We start from the raw sequence: 27,850 nt of genomic DNA, 5'->3' as shown, positions 1-27,850 counted from the left end.
GGTTATGACTGAGACTGCTGTAAGAAGACTCATGGTTATGACTGAGGCTGCTGTAAGAAGACTCATGGTTATGACTGAGGCTGCTGTAAGAAGACTCACCAAGAATATCTTGCTGGGGAAGCCACTTGCTGATCATCACGTTGTCAGGGACGTCCTCCAGCTCTTCCTCGTATTTCCAGATGACTCGCTGTGGCAGCCTGCGGAAAGCCTGGATGAAGAGGTCGCGGTACTGGACCGGCATTGAGGTGCTGCGAGTAAAAGATCCCAGACTGAAGTATATAACACCAGCAGATCCAGCTCCAGTCATCCACGACTCCAGTTTCTGAAAGAAATAGCGTGGATGTTTCAAAAGATTTTTTTTGATCCCTCGTGAACGATTTTCGACATTAGAATAATAAAAGTAATATAATAATTTCACTTCTATGTTATAACTTAAACAGATCATAGTTGACATGAATTGCATATTTATAGGTTATGCAGAGCATTTCGAGCAACTTAGGTTATTTTTGTCCCCAGGATGCGACCCACACCAGTCGGCTAACACCCAGGTACCTACTTGCTGTTATCTGAACAGGGACAGCAGGTGTCTTAAGGAAACACGCCCCAATATTTACACCCGTACTGGGATCGAACAGTGGACCTCCAGTGTGTGAGCTGAGTGAGCTACCAACCGAGTTACGGGGCACAAAACACCTAAACTTTCCTCTCCCAATCGTGGATTGTCGTGAATTATTCCATCTATTATTGTATTGTGATTTGCCTCTTCTTCAGAATCTTCGTTAGGCTGGTGTAGAGTATGTAGTAAACAGAACTGAAAGATCAGACGATAAGGAGGAAGAAGAATTTATCAATAGCAGAATGAGATTGAAAGAACATACTTTGGTGAGGTAGTCAGAACAACTCACCTGAGGCAGAGTTTTGCCGGGGCGACAGTGCATGGCGCCCACCTCCACCTGTGAGGGCAGGAGAGGAAGTGGTGTGCTGATAGAAAAATGACTATTGAGCAACGCTAGACTCATGTTCCTCTCCAGGTCCAGCAACGGTGGCAGCTCCGGGAACTGTGCTGAGATCTGAGGAATACCACTATTATTAATTCGGGGAAGTTTGGCACTCACACAGTGTGAGGCAGCTTCTTTAACACGCATCATGAAGAATGAAAATAAGCACTACCATGGCTTGAATAATTAAAAAATAGCCTGCACTAGTTAATGTTCCTAGTCGAACCGAAGCATCTTCATAAGTTTACCCATGTGCAAGTTATTTATGTACCTCAAAGTATAATAACATCTTTAAGTCTCTAAATATTTTATAGAATAAACAATATTTGAAATGTACACTTTTTATATTCTCACTGTTTGTCAGCTGCATCTACCTAAACTGCATAACCCTCACCTCTCTCTGTACTAGAGGAACGATGTTCCAGTTCCGCCACAACCATGCCATTCCAATGCTATACACAACATTGCGGAGACGTTCCCATGTGTTTGTGGGTTTTGGCAAGTCGTGCATGACAGAGACGTAGGAAGGGTTTAGGACATTACCAAGAACGGCGCTCTGACGCGGGTCCATTCCTGGCGTAGCGAGGCTGATGAAGGGAATCTCGTGAACGAAGGGATAGGCAAGCTGCAGGAGAACCAGTTTTCGGGGGTTATAGTACACTGTGAACTCAGGAACAATTATTAAAACTTTGTTTAATATCTTTATTATGCATCCCTTACCTATCCTGTGGGCGGTAGTCAAAGAAATACAGAGACACATAATAGGTCCAGAAATTGGGTCATATAGTTTTGATAGTTGAACAAGTTAGAGGTAATGAACTATTTACATGTATATATTTGGTCACAATCGTAATGAGTTATTTATCCAGATGTGAGTTACACTATTATTAGGAGTTTGATTTCAAATATTGTTAGCAATCTTCTTATCAATGCAATGATAAACCAAGGACAAAACCTTGCCAATAAAATCCCAAGCTCAGATAACCCACCAAATGACTACCTCACCGGCAACTACCCGAACACACTGTTCCTAGCTCCGACTAACCCATACGAAGTCTCCCTTATTATCAACGCACTAAAAAACAAGGCAGGAGATTTAAATACCTTACCACCCCTTATATACAAAAAAGTGTCACAAGTGCTATCACCAATCATTGCAACACTCTTTAACAAATCCATTGAATCCTCCACCTTCCCTACAGTACTCAAAATAGCAAGGGTCACCCCGATCCACAAAGGAGGAGACCAAACAGAGTTGAATAACTATAGGCCAATATCCAACTTACACCCTCTCTCAAAAATCTTCGAAAAATTAATTCATAAACGAATCTACTCCTACCTTATCTCCCAAAACATACTCAACCCCTGCCAATTTGGATTCAGGCCTAATAAAAATACTAATGATGCTATTATACACATGCTAGAACATATATACACTGCAATAGAGAAAAAAGAAGTCCCACTGGGGATCTTCATTGACTTACGTAAAGCTTTTGATACAGTTGACCATGACTTGCTCCACGTAAAATTGTCACACTATGGTATAAGAGGGCACTCCCTCAACTACCTCAAGTCTTACCTCAGCAACAGAAGCCAATATGTGTACGCAAATGGGGCAAACTCTTCTGCACAACCAATTACAGTTGGTGTCCCACAGGGAAGTGTCCTTGGCCCTCTTCTCTTTCTCCTATACATAAATGACCTTCCAAATGCTTCGCAATTACTCAAACCCACACTATTTGCAGATGACACTACATACGTCTTCTCTCACCCGAGCCCAGTCACGCTAGCCAATACTGTAAATACCGAATTACAGAAAATATCTACCTGGATGAGGACTAACAAACTTACACTAAACATTGACAAAACCTACTTCATTCAGTTTGGTAACAGAGCTACAGATGTCCCTCTTAACATAATGATAAATGGATCACCTATCACAAAACTAACAGAGGGAAAATTCTTAGGAATCCACCTTGATAATAGACTCAAATTTCATACACATATACATCAAATTTCTAAGAAAATTTCCAAGACTGTAGGCATACTATCGAAGATACGGTACTATGTTCCACAGTCAGCCCTCCTGGCCCTATATCACTCTCTTATTTACCCCTATCTCACCTATGGAATTTGTGCATGGGGCTCAACAACAATTAACCATCTCAGACCACTAATTACCCAACAAAAGGCTGCAGTTAGAATGATAACAAATTCTCACTACAGGCAGCACACTCCACCAATATTCAATACACTAAACCTACTCACCATACAAAACATCCATACTTATTACTGCACCTATTACATACATAGAACACTTAACTCTGATATTAACCCTCCCCTCAAACATCTCCTTGCCAACCTCAACAGAACACATGACCATAACACAAGGCACAGATCACTCTTTGATGTTCCTCGTGTCCATCTCACACTATGCAAAAACTCAATGCACATAAAAGGCCCTAAAATCTGGAATTCATTACCTGTAAATATAAAAGAAACACAACCTGTTTATAAATTCAAGTCTCTTCTCAAAGATTACTTACTCACCCAAAACCAAATAAATACTGAATAACTGAACATTATAAATTGTATATCTTAAATGTTTCTCACAATTATATCACATAAATGTTAAACCTAAAACCCAATCTAACTTATTATTTTTTAAATACACTACCTAACAGAATCACTACCTAACTGAATGCAACCATATGACCTGTCTTTGTAATACTCACTTGTGCTTTATAGTTATCTGTTTACATTAATGTTTTATCACTGATTTCATCATTGCTTAGTAGCAGCGCTGTATAGTCCTTGTGGCTTAGCGCTTCTTTTTGATTATAATAATAATAATAATCATTGCTTAGTTGAACATGCATCCAGCAAACATTCAATTATACTCCTATTGTAAACCACTGACACACATTCTGTACTTAACCTAGTCACAAAACCTTAGTCACAGATCACCAGCTGATATGTGTCACTTCTTACAACTAGAAATACTAGCCACAGAAGAAAAGGGCGTCAGGAAGGTAAGCTATGGTTGGGGCGGCCCAGCAAGCTGAATAGTGTAGGGTTTGAAGGGTTACAACTAATGGTCCAGGGGCCGTCGCAACCTTTAACTCCAACAATAACAAAAATATTGTGAAAAGTAGTGTTTTTACATTAATAAAATGGCGGGGAAATGGTGCTGAAACTCTTTTCACATCAATAAGCCTTTATTAAACAATGAACGCATCTCTAGTACGTATATATATATTTTTTTTTAAATTTCACCACTGAAAAAATAGGAATTAGAGTAAGTGTATATCAGTCACTGCGAAATCCGAGAACTGAATCCCCATATCTCATAGGCGCAGCCGCCTCTTCCTTAATGAATGTGAAAGGAATAATGACAAATATTTAAAATCATAATACCCACATATTAAGACTCAACTTCTGGGTATTGAGATATTAAATACCTGGGCATTAAGAATAACTGACATTATTAACCAGATAAAAAAAGGATCTTGAAAGTAATCTCATGGAAATCATTTTTGGGAATAAAATTGAACAGAGAGCACCTGTATGTGTCGTTTTCTCTACGAACCTTCACTTAGTAGTAGTTGACCAGGGTTCGAAATTTGAAACCGATTGGATAAGGCATTCTGAAGTTATAAACGAAAACCTCAGATGATACGAGAAAACTTCAGTTAAAGGATGACCGGCACTGGCATCACGTCGTGCAATATTTAAAGGTTTACTCAACTCAAGAAATTTAAAAATACTATAAACACGCGAGAACATCGGAGAAGGTATGTTCAGCTGCGTCTCCAAAAACATCTTCGTTAAAGACGTGTGAAACAACGTCATCAACGAGGGATTCTTCCTCTACACTGCATAAAGCGTCAAAGGAATTCTGGACGGGGATGGAATACTCAATATCACTAAAGTCACAACTGGTTGTTTTAATTTTGGCGCTTGGATTTCCCAGAACCGACGTTCGAGGACAGTTCTGGTTGTTCTGGGAACCACGTCCTCTACGACCTCTTCTCTGACCACGTGGGGATAACCAAGAAAAGATCTGTAATACGTGTTAATAATAATAATAATAATAATAATAATAATAATAATAATAATAATAATAATAATAATAATAATAATAATAATAATAATAATAATAATAATAATATCTTTATTTATTACAAGTACATGTACAAGGTATACAGACCATAGCTGACATCAGTGACATACTACTATACAGAAAGTCCCTTGTTATGCTGAACATTTCGGGCAAATTAGGTCAGTTTTGTCCCATGATGCGACCCACACTAGTCGACGAACACCCAGGTACCCATTTTAAACTGGTGGGTGAACAGGGACAGGGACAGCAGGTGTTTTATGGAAACACGTCCCTAATGTTTTCCAGCCGTACCGGAGGAGATTCGAACCTCGGACCTCAGTGTGTGAGCTGAGTGCGCTAGGTTAGTCTGAGAACTTCCTTCGGTACGGCACTTCTTTTTCTGAACGCCCGTACAATTTACGGCAATATGTCTCCTTTTTCCACAATTATAACAGGTCCTGGTACTATGATTACTAATTGCACTTCTTGCACTATGGACGGAGCGATTATTCTCTGCACTAGCGCTAGACGATGGACGTGGCTAGACATTAATTTGATCTTGTATTGCTGCACAGACAACAGGTTGTGCAGGAGTTGCAGAACTGATGGGTTCTGCAACTCGGTACAGCAACTTCACCGGTATAAACAGAAAGCATCTTTTTGGAATAGTGTCCAATAAGGGGTTCCAGCGAGTAGTGTCCAATAAGGGGTTCCAGCGAGTGGTGTCCAATAAGGGGTTCCAGCGAGTAGTGTCCAATAAGGGGTTCCAGCGAGTGGTGTCCAATAAGGGGTTTCAGCGAGTAGTGTCCAATAAGGGACTCCAGCGAGTAGTGTCCAATAAGGGGTTCCAGTGAGCAGTGTCCAATAAGGGGTTCCAGCGAGTAGTGTCCAATGAGGGGTTCAAGCGAGTAGTGTCCAATAAGGGGTTCCAGCGAGTAGTGTCCAATAAGGGGTTCCAGCGAGTTGCGTCCAATAAGGGGTTCCAGCGAGTATTGTCCAATATTGGGTTCCAGCGAGTAGCGTCCAATAAGGGGTTCCAGCGAGTAGTGTCCAATATGGAGTTCCAGCAAGTAGCGTCCGATAAGGGGTTCCAGCGTGTAGTGTCCAATAAGGGGTTCCAGCGTGTAGTGTCCAATAAGGGGTTCCAGCGTGTAGTGTTGTATAACGGGTTCCAGCGAGTAGTGTCAAGTAAGGGGTTCCAGCGAGTAGTGTCAAGTAAGGGGTTCCAGCGAGTAGTGTCAAGTAAGCGGTTCCAGCGAGTAGTGTCAAGTAAGGGGTTGCAGCGAGTAATGTCAAGGGGTTCCAGCTAGTAATGTCAAGTAAGGGGTTCCAGCGAGTAGTGTCAAGGGGTTCCAGGGAGTAGTCTCAAAGGGTTCCAGCGAGTAGTGTCAAGTACGGGGTTCCAGCGAGTAATGTCCAGTAAGGGGTTCCAGCGAGTAATGTCCAGTAAGGGGTTCCAGCGAGTAGTGTTCAGCAGGAGGTTTCAAAGAGTAAAATCTACTTCAGGTTGCTATTGAGACGTGTGTCTGCTACATTTCTGAAGTATTTGTCCCGTGGTGGGGCTTGACTTGTATTAGACTCACCTCTTAAGGTTGAGGAATCATGGTTCAGACTTTTGTTGCAGTCTTTTTTTAATGTTCCCTATGTAATGTCTGTTTACTGACTCACTCTACCAGAACCATAATTGACTGTAGTTTTTATTTCTGAGCTCACAATTGACTGTAGCTTTTATTTTTGGATCGTGTGGTTCTTTTCTCACTATTTATAGAATTGCCACACATTATCTACTTCATGTATACTCGTTATCTACCTATCTTTTCAGTCTCGCAGAGGAAGCACTCACTCATTTAAGGCAAGACTAACGCAAGAACACCTACCTCATTGTAAAAATGATTTACCACTATAAGATCAAATTCCTTCCTCCTGTCGTAAAGTTCTCGCACCACGGGAACTTTGTACATGTCTCTAGCCATTGCTGGAAGAACAGTATTGAAGAGCTGTATGAGTCCAGTCGAGCCATTTCGAGTGTCGAACATGTTTATATGGTCCTCCTTGAAGTGTGGCAGGTCGTGGTCGACCTCGCGAATGTTAGGATGTTTGGACGACTTTGGGTGGTTGGTCAACATCACTATCTGGAGGAGGAGGAAGGACGAATTTCAAGGTAAATCTGAAAGAAGCTGATGAAAGCAACAACAACAAACTGAATTTAACTGATCGCCTGGTAAGATCAAGCAGAAGAATTTTATGTAAGCTTTCCTTTACCTTCTGAAAACAAGTATTTATTGTTTCAATTCCATTATATATTAAGATTAAATTCTCCCACAGAATAATTTACCAAAGTTAAACAACGTATGAAGAAAAAATTACTATTGGAAAAAATATTGGCTATTATATTTAGGTTAATTTTAAGTTTCCAGACTCGGATGGGTGAGGTGTTACCTTGTGTCCACGGTCAGCCAGAGCCTCAGCCAGAGGCATGAAGATATTCCTGTGACTCCTGGAGGAGGCTGGGAGCAACATCAGGATCTTATAGACTCTCTCAGGAGGTGATAATTCTCCTGTGGTACTACCAACCACAGCAGCCACTAAGATGAAAAAAATCGCTAGCTTCATCTGTAGGAAGCGAGACCAAACAATAAATTATACACTTTATCCCTGTGTTTGTAATATTTTGTAACGTTTTAAACAAAGTGTAATGTGAGCATTTATTTAAATGAGACTCAGAGTCGTCAAAATGATCTAATTCTGAAGTAAAGATGAGATTTTTATTAATAAGAATAAAAATATGTATTTGAACGCAATAAATTTTATGCCATCAATTACTTAACGAGAATAAAATTTCATTCATTTATAAAATATTTATCTGTATTACATATAGGTAAGTAATTATTACATATAGGTAAGTAATTATTACATGTAGGTAAGTAATTATTACATATAGGTAAGTAATTATTAAAAACCTCTCTTTCCGCAGACACAAGAAGATTATATTATACCTTTTATACCTGGGAATATTAAATCCAGTGTTAAGTTAACAAATAATCATAACGAACAAGTGCGATCTCACTAAGTTTAAATTATTAACATCAGTGAAAACTTTCTTTAAGGATTATTATATTCCAGTGGAAGATCATTCCACGAAGTGTTATCATACCTCACTAACTTTGTTAACTCTGCATGATTCTTCTTTCTCAATATTTGTATTCAAACCTCGCTTCTTCCAGTACTAGACGTAGATAGAGCAGTACACTGCTCAAGGTAATGAGAAACAAGACGTAGATACAGCAGTACACTGCTCAAGGTAATGAGAAACAAGACGTAGATACAGTAGTACACTGCTCAAGGTAATGAGAAACAAGACGTAGATACAGCAGTACACTGCTCAAGGTAATGAGAAACAAGACGTAGATACAGTAGCACACTGATCAAGGTAATGAGAAACAAGACGTAGATACAGTAGTACACTGCTCAAGGTAATGAGAAACAAGATGTAGATACAGTAGTACACTGCTCAAGGTAATGAGAAACAAGATGTAGATACAGTAGTACACTGCTCAAGGTAATGAGAAACAAGATGTAGATACAGTAGTACACTGCTCAAGGTAATGAGAAACAAGATGTAGATACAGTAGTACACTGCTCAAGGTAATGAGAAACAAGACGTAGATACAGTAGTACACTGCTCAAGGTAATGAGAAACAAGACGTACATACAGTAGCACACTGCTCAAGGTAATGAGAAACAAGATGTAGATACAGTAGTACACTGCTCAAGGTAATGAGAAACAAGACGTACATACAGTAACACATTGCTCAAGGTAATAAGGAAGATATATAAAGGCAGAATTAAGCTTTAACTGTTGTTCAATTCTCTCTTTATTAAGCTTTATCACAGAAAAACTTGGTCACTAATAATGTTTGTTCTGCACACTGTGTAAGTTCTACTGTATAAAGGGTATTTTGAGGTCCATTCACAGGCATATCAGTGTCTACATGTTCCTATGTTGTGAGATCGTCTCATAATTAATATAATTACCAACCTGCCATTAATATACCATTGTGGGTCACTCAGTTATCTGGGCATGACAGACGACACTGTCATCAACTCCGAATAAAAGAAATGGATGTGTCATGTTAGGAGAAATTTCTCTTAGGCATTGACTTATAAAACTGCAATATTGCTTCTGTTTATTAAACACAGGAATAAGAGTGACTGAGAGATTACCGACAGTCAGCACAAACATTGAAAACAAACATTTCTTCTCGCAGACTGGTTTCTTTTACAGTTAGTCCGTGTTGAACTGTACCTGGAAGATAATGAAACCTAGAATGTATTTAGTAATGAATGAAAATCAAAATTTTCAGCAGTACAATCGATTAGGACTTATGTTAGCAATGACTGGTCATCATTCCTTTTGTTTTTATCAAAGTGACAGTCTTCCAGCATTACTGACAGTCATTAATTCTACAGTTTCTCTTGCTAAAAGTGAACAGACAGAACAGTTCCTGACCCTTCGATCTGTAACATCCCAACCCATCCTTCAGGGTGCAGATACTGTCCTGCCCACCTCCACGACTGTAACATCCCCACCCATCCTTCAGGGTGCAGACACTGTACTGCCCACCTCCACGACTGTAACATCCCCACCCATCCTTCAGGGTGCAGACACTGTACTGCCCACCTCCACGACTGTAACATCCTCACCCATCCTTCAGGGTGCAGATACTGTACTGCCCACCTCCACGACTGTAACATCCTCACCCATCCTTCAGGGTGCAGATACTGTACTGCCCACCTCCACGACTGTAACATCCCCACCCATCCTTCAGGGTGCAGATACTGTACTGCCCACCTCCACGACTGTAACATCCCCACCCATCCTTCAGGGTGCAGACACTGTACTGCCCACCTCCACGACTGTAACATCCCCACCCATCCTTCAGGGTGCAGACACTGTACTTCCCACCTACACGACTGTAACATCCCCACCCATCCTTCAGGGTGCAGATACTGTACTGCCCACCTCCACGACTGTAACATCCCCACCCATCCTTCAGGGTGCAGACACTGTACTTCCCACCTACACGACTGTAACATCCCCACCCATCCTTTAGGGTGCAGACACTGTACTTCCCACCTACACGACTGTAACATCCCCACCCATCCTTCAGGGTGCAGACACTGTACTTCCCACCTACACGACTGTAACATCCCCACCCATCCTTCAGGGTGCAGACACTGTACTGCCCACCTCCACGACTGTAACATCCCCACCCATCCTTCAGGGTGCAGACACTGTACTGCCCACCTCCACGACTGTAACATCCCCACCCATCCTTCAGGGTGCAGACACTGTACTGCCCACCTCCACGACTGTAACATCCCCACCCATCCTTCAGGGTGCAGACACTGTACTGCCCACCTCCACGACTGTAACATCCCCACCCATCCTTCAGGGTGCAGACACTGTACTGCCCACTTCCAGGATGTAACATTCTCAACCATCGTTCAGAGTGCAGACACTGTACTGCCCACTTCCAGGATGTAACATTCTCAACCATCGTTCAGAGTGCAGACACTGTACTGCCCACTTCCAGGATGTAACATTCTCAACCATCGTTCAGAGTGCAGACACTGTACTGCCCACTTCCAGGATGTAACATCCCCACCCATCCTTCAGGGTGCAGACACTGTACTGCCCACCTCCACGACTGTAACATCCCCACCCATCCTTCAGGGTGCAGATACTGTACTGCCCACCTCCACGACTGTAACATCCTCACCCATCCTTCAGGGTGCAGATACTGTACTGCCCTCTTCCACGACTGTAACATCCCCACCCATCCTTCAGGGTGCAGACACTGTACTTCCCACCTACACGACTGTAATATTAGCACCTTAGGCTGCTGCATAACGTATGATCTCTCACTTTAAAATTGAACAACATATAACAATGATGATAGCATGTCATTCTAGTGTCACTTTCCCCTTCCTAAAACCTGTTATTAAATCTTTACCGGAGACTGTCAGCCATATTTTTCTAGTATGATCGTCATTTGCCGGTGACAAAAGCTATCACTTTGTTACCAACTTTATATGTAAATGTTTTGGGGTTTTATTTAGCTTATAAATAAGAATAAGATGAAATCTGAATGTTGTGTATGAATAAACATCACTAATAATAACAGTCAAGTTTAATGTTGGAGCGACTTTGTGGTACAGTTCAGAGGGGTAACACCTGGTATTTCCTGGGTATGCTGTTGCCCAGCTACAGTTCAGAGGGGTAACACCTGGTATTTCCTGGGTATGCTGTTGCCCAGCTACAGTTCAGAGGGGTAACACCTGTTATTTCCTGGGAATGCTGTGACCCAACTCTAAGGAGCATGATACTTTTACAATGATATTTTTGACAAACACGTAGCAAAATATACTTGCAATATATCCTACATAGCTCACGTATTACATATTCCATCTCTGTACAATGTATATTTTAAGCCTCGTGTACCAGTGAAGAATATAAAGGCACAATACCGTGAGTGCAACACTGCACAGATAAGCCGCGTATTGCAGAAAGAAACTTAGGACAATGTTTCGGTAACTTAGGACATTGTTTCGGTCCAACTTGGTCCAAGTCGGACCGAAGCCGAAAGTTTCTTTATCTTATGTGTGAGTTATTTGTGTCTTGTGTACCAATAAGTATGTAAACAAGAGTAGGTGAAAAAAAAAATTATTTTGGGAAAATTCTTTATTCTATATGACAGTTATTGTTTCAATATATTGCATTACAGTAGTATTGTACAGTTTGGTGTTTAAGAAATAATTATAGGCATTTTAATATTGGTATATGAAATAAATTGACTAAATTTTGGATGGTGTCGAGGCTTTCAAATTATCTTGGACTCTTTTTTAAGAGAATTATCATTAGTTACCAAAAATCTTCCCAGGGTCTCTGAAATTACATTACGTTACAGTAAGTTATATTTAAATAGCACCAGCCAGTTCACACATAAAATTAGCTGACATATGATATAAAATAATTCTCATTTCTTGGGTAAAGATGACACTGTATTGACACAGAGATGTGAGGTAAAGATACTGACTATGACTCAGTATTGTCATCTTCTTGTTTCCAATAATACTGAAGTGAGAAATGAAGTTGGCGGAGGTAATAACATTCTGAATCTAGAACTTTCTCATTAGAATAAGATCTCGTGGTTCTAAACTTTGTTCTCGGGTCAAACAACTAGTCACAGGTTAATGTACTTCATTATCAGCACTAAGATAGTGACAGATATAAGACATGTTTATCATAAGTTATCGATGTATGATAATCACCGAGATAATGCCAGAAACAGTGCATATGTCCTACACTTGATTTCTCTTAAGTCCACCCTGGACAAGGACCAATTTTTCCCCAGACTATTTCACATGATGTGAATAATACAAGGTACACAAATAACCCGCGGGTTATTTGCTTATCGTTCCAGTCACGGTATTGTGCCTTTTTTGTTATTTATTAATAATACAAGGTAATCGACGCGCAGGAAACAAAGGTATATATATTGAGGTATGATCAGATACAACAGCCGGAGCGACTGTATCTGTACAGAACTCTTATGCAGCTTAATAAATACAGTACTGACTTTCACTTCGGCTCTTCGGCCACTTTCACTACTCCCGCTTCCTACTACTACTACTACTAGTACTGCTACTACTACTACTACTACTACTGCTACTACTCTACTACCACCACCACCTCCACCTTCCACCACCATTACTCACCTATTACACCACCAATACCACTCCACCTACCACCTACCACCACCAACCGCCTACCACCGCTCACCACCACCACCACCACCACCACCTCCACCACCACCACCACCACCACCACCACCGCCACCACCTGCACCACCACCACCACCACCACCACCAACACCACACCACCGCCACACCGCTACCACCACCACCACCTGCACCACTACCACCACTGCCGCCACCACCACCACCACCACTGCCACCGCCACTCCACCATCACCACCACCACCACCATCACCATCACCACCACCACCACCACCACCACAACCACCACCTCCGCCGCCACCACCACCACCACCACCACCTCCACCACCACCACCGCTACCACCTGCCACCACCACCGCCATCCACCACCACCTCCACCACCACCACCACCACCGCTACCACCACCACCGCCTCACCACCTCCACCACCACCACCTCCAGATGCCACCACCACCACCACCATCTACCACCACCACTCCACCACCACCACCACCTCCACTACCTGCCACCTACCTACTACCACCACCACCACCACCTACCATTACCGCACCACCACCGCCTGCCACCACCTCACCTCACCTCCACCTCACCACCACCTGCCACCACTCCACCTACCACCACCTACTACCACCACCATACCACCTACCTACCACACCACTACCACCATTACCACCACCACCACCACCACCACTACCACCACTACCTACCTGCCAACCACCATACCACCACCACTACTCTACTCACCTACCACCACTACCTTACTACCACTACCACCTACACCACCTACCACCACCACCACCACCACCTCCACCACCACCACCACCACCACCGCCACCACCACCACCTCCACCACCTACCTACCACCACCACCACACCACCACCACCATCCACCACCACCACCACCACTACCACCATCACTACCACCTCCACTACCAGTATTACCTCTGTCACTACTATATCTACTTCCTTCTTGCTTCTTCCTCTCTTTGTCCCGTCTCCTCCCTCCTCTTACCTTCCCTTACCCTCGTGTGTTAGTGTGGATAGTTAATGATCCAAGTCAGACCCAAACGTCATCATAAAGTTTCACTCACCTACGAGCGGGTTATTTCTTTATTTTTGTGTCCAGCTTCACAATGATACACAAATCGACGGGTTTAGTTCTCCACTAAGACACAAACAGTCTCTAGTTTTACTGAGTCTCCCTCACTTGATGAGACCAAGAGCTGTGACCTAACTGGTTTAGAAAACGAAGAATTAGACACTTTTGCAACAGTTAGGAATGTTTATTGTGGCTTCTTCAGTCCAATACAGAGAAGAAGGATGGAAAATGAGGAGGGATTTGAGGTAATCAATCCCTCAGCCGGGAATCGATGCGTCCAGTCCATCGATACTGAGAAATGATCGGTGGACTGGACACATCGACTCCTGGATGAGGGACTGATTACCTCAAACTCCTTCTCATCTTCCAACCTTCTTCTCTGATATTGGACTAAAGAAGCCACAGGCTGGCGAAACGTTTTCTCAGTAAAGATTCCGAAATGATGGACAAATATCTAATTCACTGCGGCGAACGTGAAACACCTTCCAAGTGAGAGTCTGGGCGAGGCTGCCAAGGTGACCATAGGAGAATATATCTTTATTTGTTACCAGTACATGTACAACGTATACAAGTACATGTACAAGGTATACAAGTACATGTACAAGGTATACAAGTACATGTACAAGGTATACAAGTACATGTACAAGGTATACAAGTACATGTACAAGGTATACAAGTACATGTACAAGGTATAAAAGTACATGTACAAGGTATACAAGTACATGTACAAGGTATACAAGGTATACAAGTACATGTACAAGGTATACAAGTACATGTACAAGGTATACAAGTACATGTACAAGGTATACAAGTACATGCACAAGGTATACAAGTACATGTACAAGGTATACAAGTACATGCACAAGGTATACAAGTACATGTACAAGGTATACAAGTACATGTACAAGGTATACAAGTACATGTACAAGGTATACAAGTACATGCACAAGGTATACAAGTACATGTACAAGGTATACAAGTACATGTACAAGGTATACAAGTACATGTACAAGGTATACAAGTACATGCACAAGGTATACAAGTACATGTACAAGGTATACAAGTACATGTACAAGGTATACAAGTACATGTACAAGGTATACAAGTACATGCACAAGGTATACAAGTACATGTACAAGGTATACAAGTACATGTACAAGGTATACAAGTACATGTACAAGGTATACAAGTACATGCACAAGGTATACAAGTACATGTACAAGGTATACAAGTACATGTACAAGGTATACAAGTACATGTACAAGGTATACAAGTACATGTACAAGGTATACAAGTACATGTACAAGGTATACAAGTACATGTACAAGGTATACAAGTACATGTACAAGGTATACAAGTACATGTACAAGGTATACAAGTACATGTACAAGGTATACAAGTACATGTACAAGGTATACAAGTACATGTACAAGGTATACAAGTACATGTACAAGGTATACAAGTACATGTACAAGGTATACAAGTACATGTACGAGGTATACAAGTACATGCACAAGGTATACAAGTACATGTACAAGGTATACAAGTACATGTACAAGGTATACAAGTACATGTACAAGGTATACAAGTACATGTACAAGGTATACAAGTACATGTACAAGGTATACAAGTACATGTACAAGGTATACAAGTGCATGTACAAGGTATACAAGTGCATGTACAAGGTATACAAGTACATGTACAAGGTATACAAGTACATGTACAAGGTATACAAGTACATGTACAAGGTATACAAATATATGTACAAGGTATACAAGTACATGTACAGGGTATACAAGTACATGTACAAGGTATACAAGTGCATGTACAAGGTATACAAGTACATGTACAAGGTATACAAGTACATGTACAAGGTATACAAGTACATGTACAAGGTATACAAGTACATGTACAAGTTATACAAGTACATGTACAAGGTATACAAGTACATGTACAAGGTATACAAGTACATGTACAAGGTATACTAGTACATGTACAAGGTATACAAGTACATGTACAAGGTATACAGTCCTGGCTGAAATCAATGCCATACTACTATACAGAAAGCCATTTGTAATGCTGAGCATTTCCCGCAAATTAGGTCAGTTTTATCCCAGGATGCCACCCACACCAGTCCACTAACACCCAGGATGCGACCCACACCAGTCAACTAACACCCAGGATGCGACCCACACCAGTCCACTAACACCCAGGATGTGACCCACACCAGTCAACTAACACCCAGGATGCGACCCACACCAGTCAACTAACACCCAGGATGCGACTCACACCAGTCCACTAACACCCAGGATGCGACCCACACCAGTCAACTAACGCCCAGGATGCGACCCACACCAGTCAACTAACACCCAGGATGCCACCCACACCAGTCCACTAACACCCAGGATGCCACCCACACCAGTCCACTAACACCCAGGATGCCACCCACACCAGTCCACTAACACCCAGGTACCCATTTTACTAATGGGTGGACATAGACAACCGTTGTAAAGAAACACGTCCAATGTTTCTACCCTCTCTGGGAATCGAACCCAGACTTCGCCATGTGAAGCGAGAGCTTCAGCTACCAGGCCAGGGTGCACCGTGGCCAGGGTGCACCGTGGCCAGGGTGCACCGTGGCCAGGGTACACCGTGGCCAGGGTGCACCGTGGCCAGTGGTAGCGACAATGTTAATGACATAATTGGCCTGAAAATGTATATAATTCTGGTCACAGGCGGTCCACTTTATTGCAATAAAATACGTGTGACCTGTGTCTCACATGCTACGCTGACCTGTGTCTCTCAGGCTACGGTGACCTGTGTCTCACATGCTACGCTGACCTGTGTCTCTCAGGCTACGGTGACCTGTGTCTCTCAGGCTACGGTGACCTGTGTCTCTCAGGCTACGTTGACCTGTGTCTCTCAGACCACGCTGACCTGTGTCTCTCAGGCTACGGTGACCTGTGTCTCTCAGGCAATGGTGACCTGTGTCTCTCTGACCACGTTGACCTGTGTCTCTCAGGCTACGTTGACCTGTGTCTCTCAGACCACGCTGACCTGTGTCTCTCAGGCTACGGTGACCTGTGTCTCTCAGGCTACGTTGACCTGTGTCTCTCAGACCACGCTGACCTGTGTCTCTCAGGCTACGGTGACCTGTGTCTCTTGGGCTACGGTGACCTGTGTCTCTCAGACCACGTTGACCTGTGTCTCTCAGGCTACGTTGACCTGTGTCTCTCAGACCACGCTGACCTGTGTCTCTCAGACCACGCTGACCTGTGTCTCTCAGTCTACGGTGACCTGTGTCTCTCAAGCTACGTTACCTGTGTCTCTCAGGCTACGTTGACCTGTGTCTCTCAGACCACGCTGACCTGTGTCTCTCAGGCTACGGTGACCTGTGTTTCTCAGGCAATGGTGACCTGTGTCTCTCTGACCACGTTGACCTGTGTCTCTCAGGCTACGGTGACCTGTGTCTCTCAGGCTACGGTGACCTGTGTTTCTCAGGCAATGGTGACCTGTGTGTCTCTCAGGCTACGCTGACCTGTGTCTCTCAGGCTACGGTGACCTGTGTCTCTCAGGCTACGCTGACCTGTGTCTCTCAGGCTACGGTGACCTGTGTCTCTCAGGCTAACGTGACCTGTGTCTCTCATGCTACGCTGACCTGTGTCTCTCAGGCTACGGTGACCTGTGTCTCTCAGGCTACGGTGACCTGTGTCTCTCACCGTGACCTGTGTCTCTCAGGCTACGGTGACCTGTGTCTCTCAGGCTACGGTGACCTGTGTCTCTCAGGCTACGGTGACCTGTGTCTCTCAGGCTACGGTGACCTGTGTCTCTCAGGCTACGGTGACCTGTGTCTCTCAGGCTACGGTGACCTGTGTCTCTCAGGCTACGGTGACCTGTGTCTCTCAGGCTACGGTGACCTGTGTCTCTCAGGCTACGGTGACCTGTGTCTCTCAGGCTACGGTGACCTGTGTCTCTCAGGCTACGGTGACCTGTGTCTCTCAGGCTACGGTGACCTGTGTCTCTCAGGCTACGGTGACCTGTGTCTCTCAGGCTACGGTGACCTGTGTCTCTCAGGCTACGGTGACCTGTGTCTCTCAGGCTACGGTGACCTGTGTCTCTAAGGCTATTCTGACCTGTGTCTCTCAGGATACGGTGACCTGTGTCTCTAAGGCTACGCTGACCTCTGTCTCTCAGGCTACTGTGACCTTTGTCTCTCAGGCTACGGTGACCTGTGTCTCTCAGGCTACGGTGACCTGTGTCTCTCAGGCTACGGTGACCTGTGTCTCTCAGGCTACGGTGACCTGTGTCTCTCAGGCTACGGTGACCTGTGTCTTTCAGGTACGGTGACCTGTGTCTATCAGGTACAGTGACCTGTGTCTCTCAGGCTACGATATCCTGTGTCTCTCAGGCTACGGTGACCTGTCTCTCAGACCACGTTGACCTGTGTCTCTCAGGCTACGGTGACCGGTGTCTCTCAGGCTACGGTGAACTGTCTCTCAGACCACGTTGACCTGTGTCTCTCAGGCTACGGTGACCTGTGTCTCTCAGGCTACGGTGACCTGTGTCTCTCAGGCTACGGTGACCTGTGTCTCTCAGGCTACGGTGACCTGTGTCTCTCAGGCTACGCTGACCTGTGTCTCTCAGGCTACGGTGACCTGTGTCTCTCAGGCTACGGTGACCTGTGTCTCTCAGGCTACGGTGACCTGTGTCTCTCAGGCTACGGTGACCTGTGTCTCTCAGGCTACGGTGACCTGTGTCTCTCAGGCTACGGTGACCTGTGTCTCTCAGGCTACGGTGACCTGTGTCTCTCAGGCTACGGTGACCTGTGTCTCTCAGGCTACGGTGACCTGTGTCTCTCAGGCTACGGTGACCTGTGTCTCTCAGGCTACGGTGACCTGTGTCTCTCAGACTACAGTAATCTGTGTCTCTCAGGTACGGTGACCTGTGTCTCTCAGGTACGGTGACCTGTGTCTCTCAGGCTAAAGTGACCTGTGTCTCTCAGGCTAAAGTGACCTGCGTCTCTCAGGCTACGGTGACCTGCGTCTCTCAGGCTACGGTGACCTGTGTCTCTCAGGTTGCGGTGACCAGTGTCTCTCAGGCTAAAGTGACCTGTGTCTCTCAGGCTAAAGTGACCTGCGTCTCTCAGGCTACGGTGACCTGCGTCTCTCAGGCTACGGTGACCTGTGTCTCTCAGTGTGACCTCTCTCAGGCTACGGTGACCTGTGTCTCTCATGCTACGCTGACCTGTGTCTCTCAGGCTACGTTGACCTGTGTCTCTCAGGCAATGGTGACCTGTGTCTCTCATGCTACGCTGACCTGTGTCTCTCAGGCTACGCTGACCTGCGTCTCTCAGGCTACGGTGACCTGTGTCTCTCAGGCTACGGTGCCCTGTGTCTCTCATGTACGGTGACCTGTGTCTCTCAGGTACGGTGACCTGTGTCTCTCAGGTACGGTGACCTGTGTCACTCAGGTTGCGGTGACCAGTGTCTCTTAGGTACGGTGACCTGTGTCTCTCAGGTACGGTGACCTGTGTCTCTCAGGTACGGTGACCTGTGTCTCTCAGGTTGCGGTGACCAGTGTCTCTCAGGCTAAAGTGACCTGTGTCTCTCAGGCTAAAGTGACCTGCGTCTCTCAGGCTACGGTGCCCTGTGTCTCTCAGGTACGGTGACCTGTGTCTCTCAGGTACGGTGACCTGTGTCTCTCAGGTTGCGGTGACCAGTGTCTCTCAGGCTAAAGTGACCTGTGTCTCTCAGGCTAAAGTGACCTGCGTCTCTCAGGCTACGGTGCCCTGTGTCTCTCAGGTACGGTGACCTGTGTCTCTCAGGTACGGTGACCTGTGTCTCTCAGGTTGCGGTGACCAGTGTCTCTCAGGCTAAAGTGACCTGTGTCTCTCAGGCTAAAGTGACCTGCGTCTCTCAGGCTACGGTGCCCTGTGTCTCTCAGGTACGGTGACCTGTGTCTCTCAGGTACGGTGACCTGTGTCTCTCAGGTTGCGGTGACCAGTGTCTCTCAGGCTAAAGTGACCTGTGTCTCTCAGGTACGGTGACCTGTGTCTCTCAGGCTAAAGTGACCTGCGTCTCTCAGGCTACGGTGACCAGTGTCTCTCAGGCTAAAGACACCTGTGTCTCTCAGGCTACGGTGACCTGTGTCTCTTAGGCTAAAGTGACCTGTGTCTCTTAGGCTAAAGTGACCTGCGTCTCTCAGGCTACGGTGACCAGTGTCTCTCAGGCTAAAGACACCTGTGTCTCTCAGGCTACGGTGACCTGTGTCTCTCAGGCTAAAGACACCTGTGTCTCTCAGGCTATGGTGACCTGTGTCTCTTAGGCTAAAGTGACCTGCGTCTCTCAGGCTACGGTGACCAGTGTCTCTCAGGCTAAAGACACCTGTGTCTCTCAGGCTACGGTGACCTGTGTCTCTCAGGCAACTGTGCATAGTGGCCTATTGGGTAAAGCTCTCCGTCCACATGGCGAGGTTCGGGGTTCGACTATCAGCGAGGGTAGAAACGTTTGGCGTGTTTCTTTACACCTGTTGTCTATGTTCACCCATCAGTAAAATTGGTACCTGGGTGTTAGTGGACAGGTGTGGGTCGCATCCTGGGTGTTAGTGGACTGGTGTGGGTCGCATCCTGGGTGTTAGTGGACTGGTGTGGGCCGCACCCTGGGTGTTAGTGGACAGGTGTGGGTCGCATCCTGGGTGTTAGTAGACTGGTGTGAGACAAAACTGGCGGGAATGCTCTGCATAACAAGCTAGGGTCTGTAACGTACAGGTGTGGTAATGGTATGTATCATCCTAGTGTGGTAATGGTATGTATCATCCTGGTGTGGTAATGGTATGTATCATCCTAGTGTGGTAATGGTATATATCATCCTAGTGTGGTAATGGTATGTATCATCCTGGTGTGGTAATGGTATGTATCATCCTAGTGTGGTAATGGTATGTATCATCCTAGTGTGGTAATGGTATATATCATCCTAGTGTGGTAATGGTATGTATCATCCTAGTGTGGTAATGGTATGCATAATCCTAGTGTGCTAATGGTATGTATCATCCTGGTGTGGTAATGGTATGTAACATCTTAATGAGGCAATCGTAAGTATGATTCTAGTGTTTAACGGTATATATCATCCTGGTGTGGTAATGATATGTATCATGCTAGTGTGGTCATGGAATGTATCATCATAGTGTGGTATTGGTATGTATCATCCTAGTGTGGTAATGGTATGCATCATCCTGGTGTGGTAATGGTATGTATCATGCTGGTGTGGTAATGTTATGAATCATCCTAGTGTGGTAATGTTATGTATCATCCTGGTGGGATAATGGTATGTATCATCCTAGTGTGATAAATGTATGCATCATCCTTGTGTGGTAATGATATGTATCATCCTAGTGTGGTAATGGTATGTATCATCCTAGTGTGGTAATGGTATGTATCATCCTAGTGTGGTAATGGTATATATCATCCTAGAGTGGCAATGGTATGTATCATCCTAGTGTGGTAATGATATGTATCATCCTATTGTTGTAATGGTATGTGTCATCCTAGTGTGGTAATGGCATGTATCATCCTATTGTTGTAATGGTATGTGTCATCCTGGTGTGGTAATGGTATGTATCTTCCTATTGTGGTAATGGTAAGTATCATCCTACTGTTGTAGTGGTACGTAAAATCATCCTATTGTTGTAATGGTATGTATCATCCTAGTGTGGTAATGGTATGTATCATCCTATTGTTGTAATGGTATGTGTCATCCTAGTGTGGTAATGGCATGTATCATCCTATTGTTGTAATGGTATGTGTCATCCTGGTGTGGTAATGGTATGTATCATCCTAGTGTGGTAATAGTATGTATCATTCTAGTGTGGTAACGGTGTGTATAATTGTAGTGTGGTAATGGTATATATCATCCTAGAGTGGTAGTGGTATGCATCATCCTGTTGTGGTAATGGTATGTAGCATCCCAGAGTGGTAATGGTATGTATCTTCCTAGTGTGGTAATGGTATATATCATCCTAGTGTGGAAATGGTACGCATCATTCTGGTGTGGTAATGGTATGTATCATCCCAGTGTGGTAATGGTATGTATCATCCTGGTGTGGTAATGGTGTGTATTATCCTATTGTGGTAATGGTATGTAACATCTTGGTATGGTAATGGCATGTATCATCCTGGTGTGGTAATGGTATGTATGATCCTAGTTTCGAAATGGTATGTATCATTCTAGAAGTAATGGTATGTATTATCCTAGTGTTGTAATGGTGTGTATCATCCTAGGGTGGTAATGATATGTATCATCCTGGTGTAGTAACGGTATGTATCATCCTAGTGGGGTAATGGTATGTACCATCCTAGTGTGGTAGTTGTATGTATCATCCTTGTGTGGTAATGGTTTGTATCATCTTGGTGTGGTAATGGTATGTATCATCCTTGTGTGGCAGTGGTATGTGTCATCCCGGTGTGGTAATGGTATGTGTCATCCTAGTGTGGTAATAGTATGTATAATCCTGGTGTGGTAATGGTATATATCATCCTAGTGTGATAATGGTATGTATCATCTTAGTGTAGTAATGCTATGTATCATCCTAGTGTGGTAATGGGATGTGTCACCCTGGTGTGGTAATGGTATGTATCATCCTAGTGTGATAATGGTATGTATCATCTTAGTGTGGTAATGGTATGTATCATCCTAGTGTGATAATGGTATGTATCATCCTAGTGTGGTAATGGAATGTATCATCCTGGTGTGGTAATGGTATGCATCATGCTAGTTTGGTAATGGAATGTATCATCATAGTGTGGTAATTGTATGTATCATGCTAGTGTGGTAATGGTATGTATCATCCTGGTGTGCTAATGGTATGTATCATCCTAGTGTGATAATGGTATATATCATCCTAGTGGGGTATGATATGTATCATCCTAGTGTGGTAATGGTATGTATCATCCTGGTGCGTTAATGTTATGTATCATGCTAGTGTGGTAATGGAATGTTTCATCATAGTGTGGTATTGGCATGTATCATCCTAGTGTGGTAATGGTATGTATCATCCTGGTGTGCTAATGGTATGTATCATGCTAGTGTGGTAATGGAATGTACCATCGTAATGTGGTAATGGTATGTATCATCCTTGTGTGATAATTGTATGTATCATCCTAGTTTTTAATGATATGTATCATCCTGGTGTGGTACTGGTATGTATCATCATAGTGTTGTTATGGTATGTATCATCCTAGTGTGGTAGTGGTATACATCATCCTAGTGTGGCAATGGTATGTATCATCCTAGTGTGGTAATAGTATGCATCATCCTAGTGTAGTAATGGTATGTATTATCCTTCTTTGGTACTGGTAGGTATCATCCTAGTGTGTTAACGGTATGTATCATGCTAGTGTGGTAATGGTATGTATCATCCTAGCGTGGAAATGGTATGTATCATCCTAGAGTAGTAATGGCATGTATCATCCTAGCGTGGCAATGGCATGTATCATCCTGGTGTGGTAATGGTGTGTATCATCCTAGTGTGGTAATGGTATGTATCATCCTATTGTGGTAATGGTATGTATCATACTAGTGTGGTGATTGCATATATCATCCTAGTGAGGTAATGGTATATATCCTCATAGTGTGGCAATGGTATGTATCACCCTAGTCTGGTAGTGATATGTATCATCCTAGTGTTGTAATGGTATGTATCATCCTTGTGTGGTAAAAGCATTTATCACCCTGTTGTGGTAATGGTTTGTATCATCCTAGTATTGTAATGGTATGTATCATCCTAGTGTGGTAATAGCATGTATCATCCTGGTGTGGTAATGGTATGTATCATCCTGGTGTTGTAATGGTATGCATCATCCTGGTGTGGCAGTGGTATGTGTCATCCCGGTGTGGTAATGGTATGTATCATCCTTTTCTTCTAATGGCATGTATCATTCTGGAGTGCTAATGGTATGCATCATGCTAGTGTTTTAATGGTATGTATCATCGTAGTTTGGTAATGCCATGTATCATCCTAGTGCGGTAATGGTATGTATCATTCTAGTTTGGTAATGGAATGTATCATCCCAGTGTGGTAGTGGTATGTATTATCCTAGTGTGATTATGATAAGTATCATCCTGGTGTGGTAATGGTATATATCATCCTAGTGTGGCATTATATGTATCATCCTAGTGTGATTATGATAAGTATCATCCTGGTGTGGTAATGGTATATATCATCCTAGTGTGGCATTATATGTATCATCCTAGTGTGGTAATGATATGTATTATCCTTGTGTGGTAATGGTATGTATCATTCTGTTGTGGTAATGGTGCGTAGCATTCTAGTGTGGTAAAGGTATGTATCATCCTAGTGTGGTAATTGTATGTATCATCCTAGTGTTATAATGGTATGTATCATCCTAATGTTGTAATGGTATGTGTCATCCTAGTGTGGTAATGGTATGTATCATCATAGTGTGGAAATGGTATGTATCATCCTAGTGTGGAAATAGTATGTATCATCTTGGTGTGGTAATGGTATGTATCATCCTAGTGTGGCAGTGGTATGTGTCATTCCCGTGTGGTAATGGTATGTGTCATCCTAGTGGGTTAATTGTATGTATCATCCTGGTATGGTAATGGTATGTATCATGCTGGTGTGGTAATATTATGTATCATCATAGCGTTGTAATGACATGTATCATCCTAGTGTTGTAATGATATATATCATCCTAGTGTGGTAATGGTATGTATCATCCTATTGTGTTGATGGTATATATCATCCTAGTGTGGTAACAGTATGTATCATTCTAGTGTGGTAACCGTGTGTATCATTGTAGTGTGGTAATGGTATATATCATCCTTGAGTGGAAGTGGTATGTATCATCCTGTTGTGGTAATGGTATGTAGCATCCCAGTGTGGTCAAGGTGTATATATTCCTAGTGTGGTAATGGTATGTATCATCCTGGTGTGGAAGTGGTATGTATCATCCTAGTGTGGTAATGGTATGTATCACCCTTGTGTAGTAATGGTATATGTCATCCTATTGTGGTAATGATATGTATGATCCTAGTTTCGAAATGGTATGTATCATTCTAAAAGTAATGGTATGTATCATCCTAGAGTTGTAATGGTATGTATCATCTTAGAGTGGTAATGACATGTATCATCCTGGTGTGGCAACGGTATGTATCATCCTAGTGTGGTAATGGTATGTATCATCCTAGTGTTGCAATGGTATGTATCATCCAAGTGTGCTAATGGTATGTATCATCCTAGTGCGGTAATAGTACGCATCATTCTAGTTTGGAAATTGTATGTATCATCCTAGTGTTTTATTAATATGTGTCATTCTCGAGTGGTAATGGTATGTTTCATCCTGGTGTGGCAGTGGTATGTGTCATCCGGGTGTGGTATGGGTATGTGTCATCCTAGTGTGGTGATGGTATGTATCATCCTGGTGTGGTAATATTATGTATCATCATAGTGTGGTAATGGTATGTATCATCCTATTGTTATAATGGTATGTATCATCCTAGTGTGGTAATAGTATGTATCATTCTAGTGTGGTAACGGTGTGTATAATTGTAGTGTGGTAATGGTATATATCATCCTAGTGTGGAAATGGTATGTATCATCCTAGTGCGGTGTATGCATCATCCTAGTAATGGTATGTGTGTTTTATTAATATGTACCATCCTCGAGTGGTAATGGTATGCATCATCCTCGTGTGGTAATGGTTTGTATCATCTTGGTGTGGTAATGGTATGTATCATCCTTGTGTGGCAGTGGTATGTGTCATCCCGGTGTGGTAATGGTATGTGTCATCCTAGTGTGGTAATGGTATGTATAATCCTGGTGTGGTAAGGGTATATATCATGCTAATGGGGTAATATTATGTATCATCATACCTGGAGTTTTACCTGGAGAGAGTTTCTGGGGTCAATGCCCCCGCGGCCCGGTCTGTGACCAGGCCTCATAGTGTGGTAATGACATGTATCATCCTAGTGTGGTAATGATATGCATCATCCTAGTGTGGTAATGGTATGTATCATCCTATTGTGTTAATGGTATATATAATCCTAGTGTGGAAATGGTATGTATCATCCTAGTGTGGTAATGGAATATATCGTCCTAGTGTGGTAATGGTATGTATCATCCTGGTGTGGTAATGGTATGTATCATCCTAGTGTGATAATGGTATGTATCATCTTAGTGTGGTAATGCTGTGTATCATCCTAGTGTGGTAATGGTATGTGTCACCCTGGTGTGGTAATGGTATGTATCATCCTAGTGTGATAATGGTATGTATCATCTTAGTGTGGTAGTGGTATGTATCATCCTAGTGTGATAATGGTATGTATCATCCTAGTGTGGTAATGGAATGTATCATCCTGGTGTGGTAATGGTATGCATCATGCTAGTTTGGTAATGGAATGTATCATCATAGTGTGGTAATTGTATGTATCATGCTAGTGTGGTAATGGTATGTATCATCCTGGTGTGCAAATGGTATGTATCATCCTAGTGTGATAATGGTATATATCATCATAGTGGGGTATGATATGTATCATCCTAGTGTGGTAATGGTATGTATCACCCTGGTGCGTTAAAGGTATGTATCATGCTAGTGTGGTAATGGAATGTTTCATCATAGTGTGGTATTGGCATGTATCATCCTAGTGTGGTAATGGTATGTATCATCCTGGTGTGCTAATGGTATGTATCATGCTAGTGTGGTAATGGAATGTATCATCGTAATGTGGTAATGCTATGTATCATCCTTGTGTGATAATTGTATGTATCATCCTAGTGTTTAATGATATGTATCATCCTGGTGTGGTACTGGTATATATCATCATAGTGTTGTTATGGTATGTATCATCCTAGTGTGGTAGTGGTATGCATCATCCTAGTGTGGCAATGGTATGTATCATCCTAGTGTGGTAATAGTATGCATCATCCTAGTGTAGTAATGGTATGTATTATCCTTCTTTGGTACTGGTAGGTATCATCCTAGTGTGTTAACGGTATGTATCATGCTAGTGTGGTAATGGTATGTATCATCCTAGAGTGGAAATGGTATGTATCATCCTAGAGTAGTAATAGCATGTATCATCCTAGCGTGGCAATGGCATGTATCATCCTGGTGTGGTAATGGTGTGTATCATCCTAGTGTGGTAATGGTATGTATCGTCCTATTGTGGTAATGGTATGTATCATACTAGTGTGGTGATTGCATGTATCATCCTAGTGAGGTAATGGTATATATCCTCATAGTGTGGCAATGGTATATATCACCCTAGTCTGGTAGTGATATGTATCATTGTAGTGTTGTAATGGTATGTATTATCCTTGTGTGATAAAAGCATTTATCACCCTGTTGTGGTAATGGTTTGTATCATCCTGGTGGGATAATGGTATGTATCATCCTAGTGTGATAAATGTATGCATCATCTTTGTGTGGTAATGGTATGTATCATCCTAGTGTGGTAATGGTATATATCATCCTAGTGTGGCAATGGTATGTATCATCCTAGTGTGGTAATGATATGTATCATCCTATTGGGGCAATGGTATGTATCATTCTAGTGTGGTAATGGTATGTGTCATCCAGATGTGTTAATGGTATGTGTCATCCTAGTGTGGTAATGTCATGTATCATCCTATTGTTGTAATGGTATGTATCATCCTAGTGTGGTAATGGTATGCTTCATCCTGGTGTGGTAATGGTATGTATCATCACAGTGTTGTAATGGTATGTATCTTCCTATTGTGGTAATGGTAAGTATCATCCTACTGTTGTAGTGGTACGTAAAATCCTGGTTTGGTAATCGTATGTATCGTCCTAGTGAGGTAATGGTATGTA

General features: G+C 43.1%; 1 protein-coding gene across 2 annotated transcripts in view; it reads right to left on the bottom strand.

Annotated features, from left to right (window-relative positions):
• Nucleotides 1-27,850, bottom strand: part of LOC128703120 (UDP-glycosyltransferase UGT5) — a 61,403-nt gene that overhangs the window by 17,010 nt on the left and 16,543 nt on the right. The window contains exons 2-7 of one of the 2 annotated variants that reach the window (XM_053797675.2): nt 13,994-14,136; nt 7,540-7,713; nt 6,978-7,232; nt 1,393-1,623; nt 906-1,070; nt 100-322 (exon numbers count right to left, since the gene is read on the bottom strand). In XM_053797675.2, the coding sequence (XP_053653650.2) occupies nt 100-322; nt 906-1,070; nt 1,393-1,623; nt 6,978-7,232; nt 7,540-7,713 (1,048 nt within the window). In that variant the 5' untranslated portion in view covers nt 13,994-14,136. The remainder of the gene's footprint in view (nt 1-99; nt 323-905; nt 1,071-1,392; nt 1,624-6,977; nt 7,233-7,539; nt 7,714-13,993; nt 14,137-27,850) is intronic. The other variant, XM_053797674.2, reaches the window with a different exon arrangement.

This window comes from Cherax quadricarinatus, chromosome 85, assembly GCF_038502225.1.
Source record: "Cherax quadricarinatus isolate ZL_2023a chromosome 85, ASM3850222v1, whole genome shotgun sequence".
Lineage (NCBI taxonomy): Eukaryota > Metazoa > Arthropoda > Malacostraca > Decapoda > Parastacidae > Cherax > Cherax quadricarinatus.
Note: the sequence above shows the minus strand (reverse complement) of the source record. Positions and strands in the feature narration are given on the sequence as shown.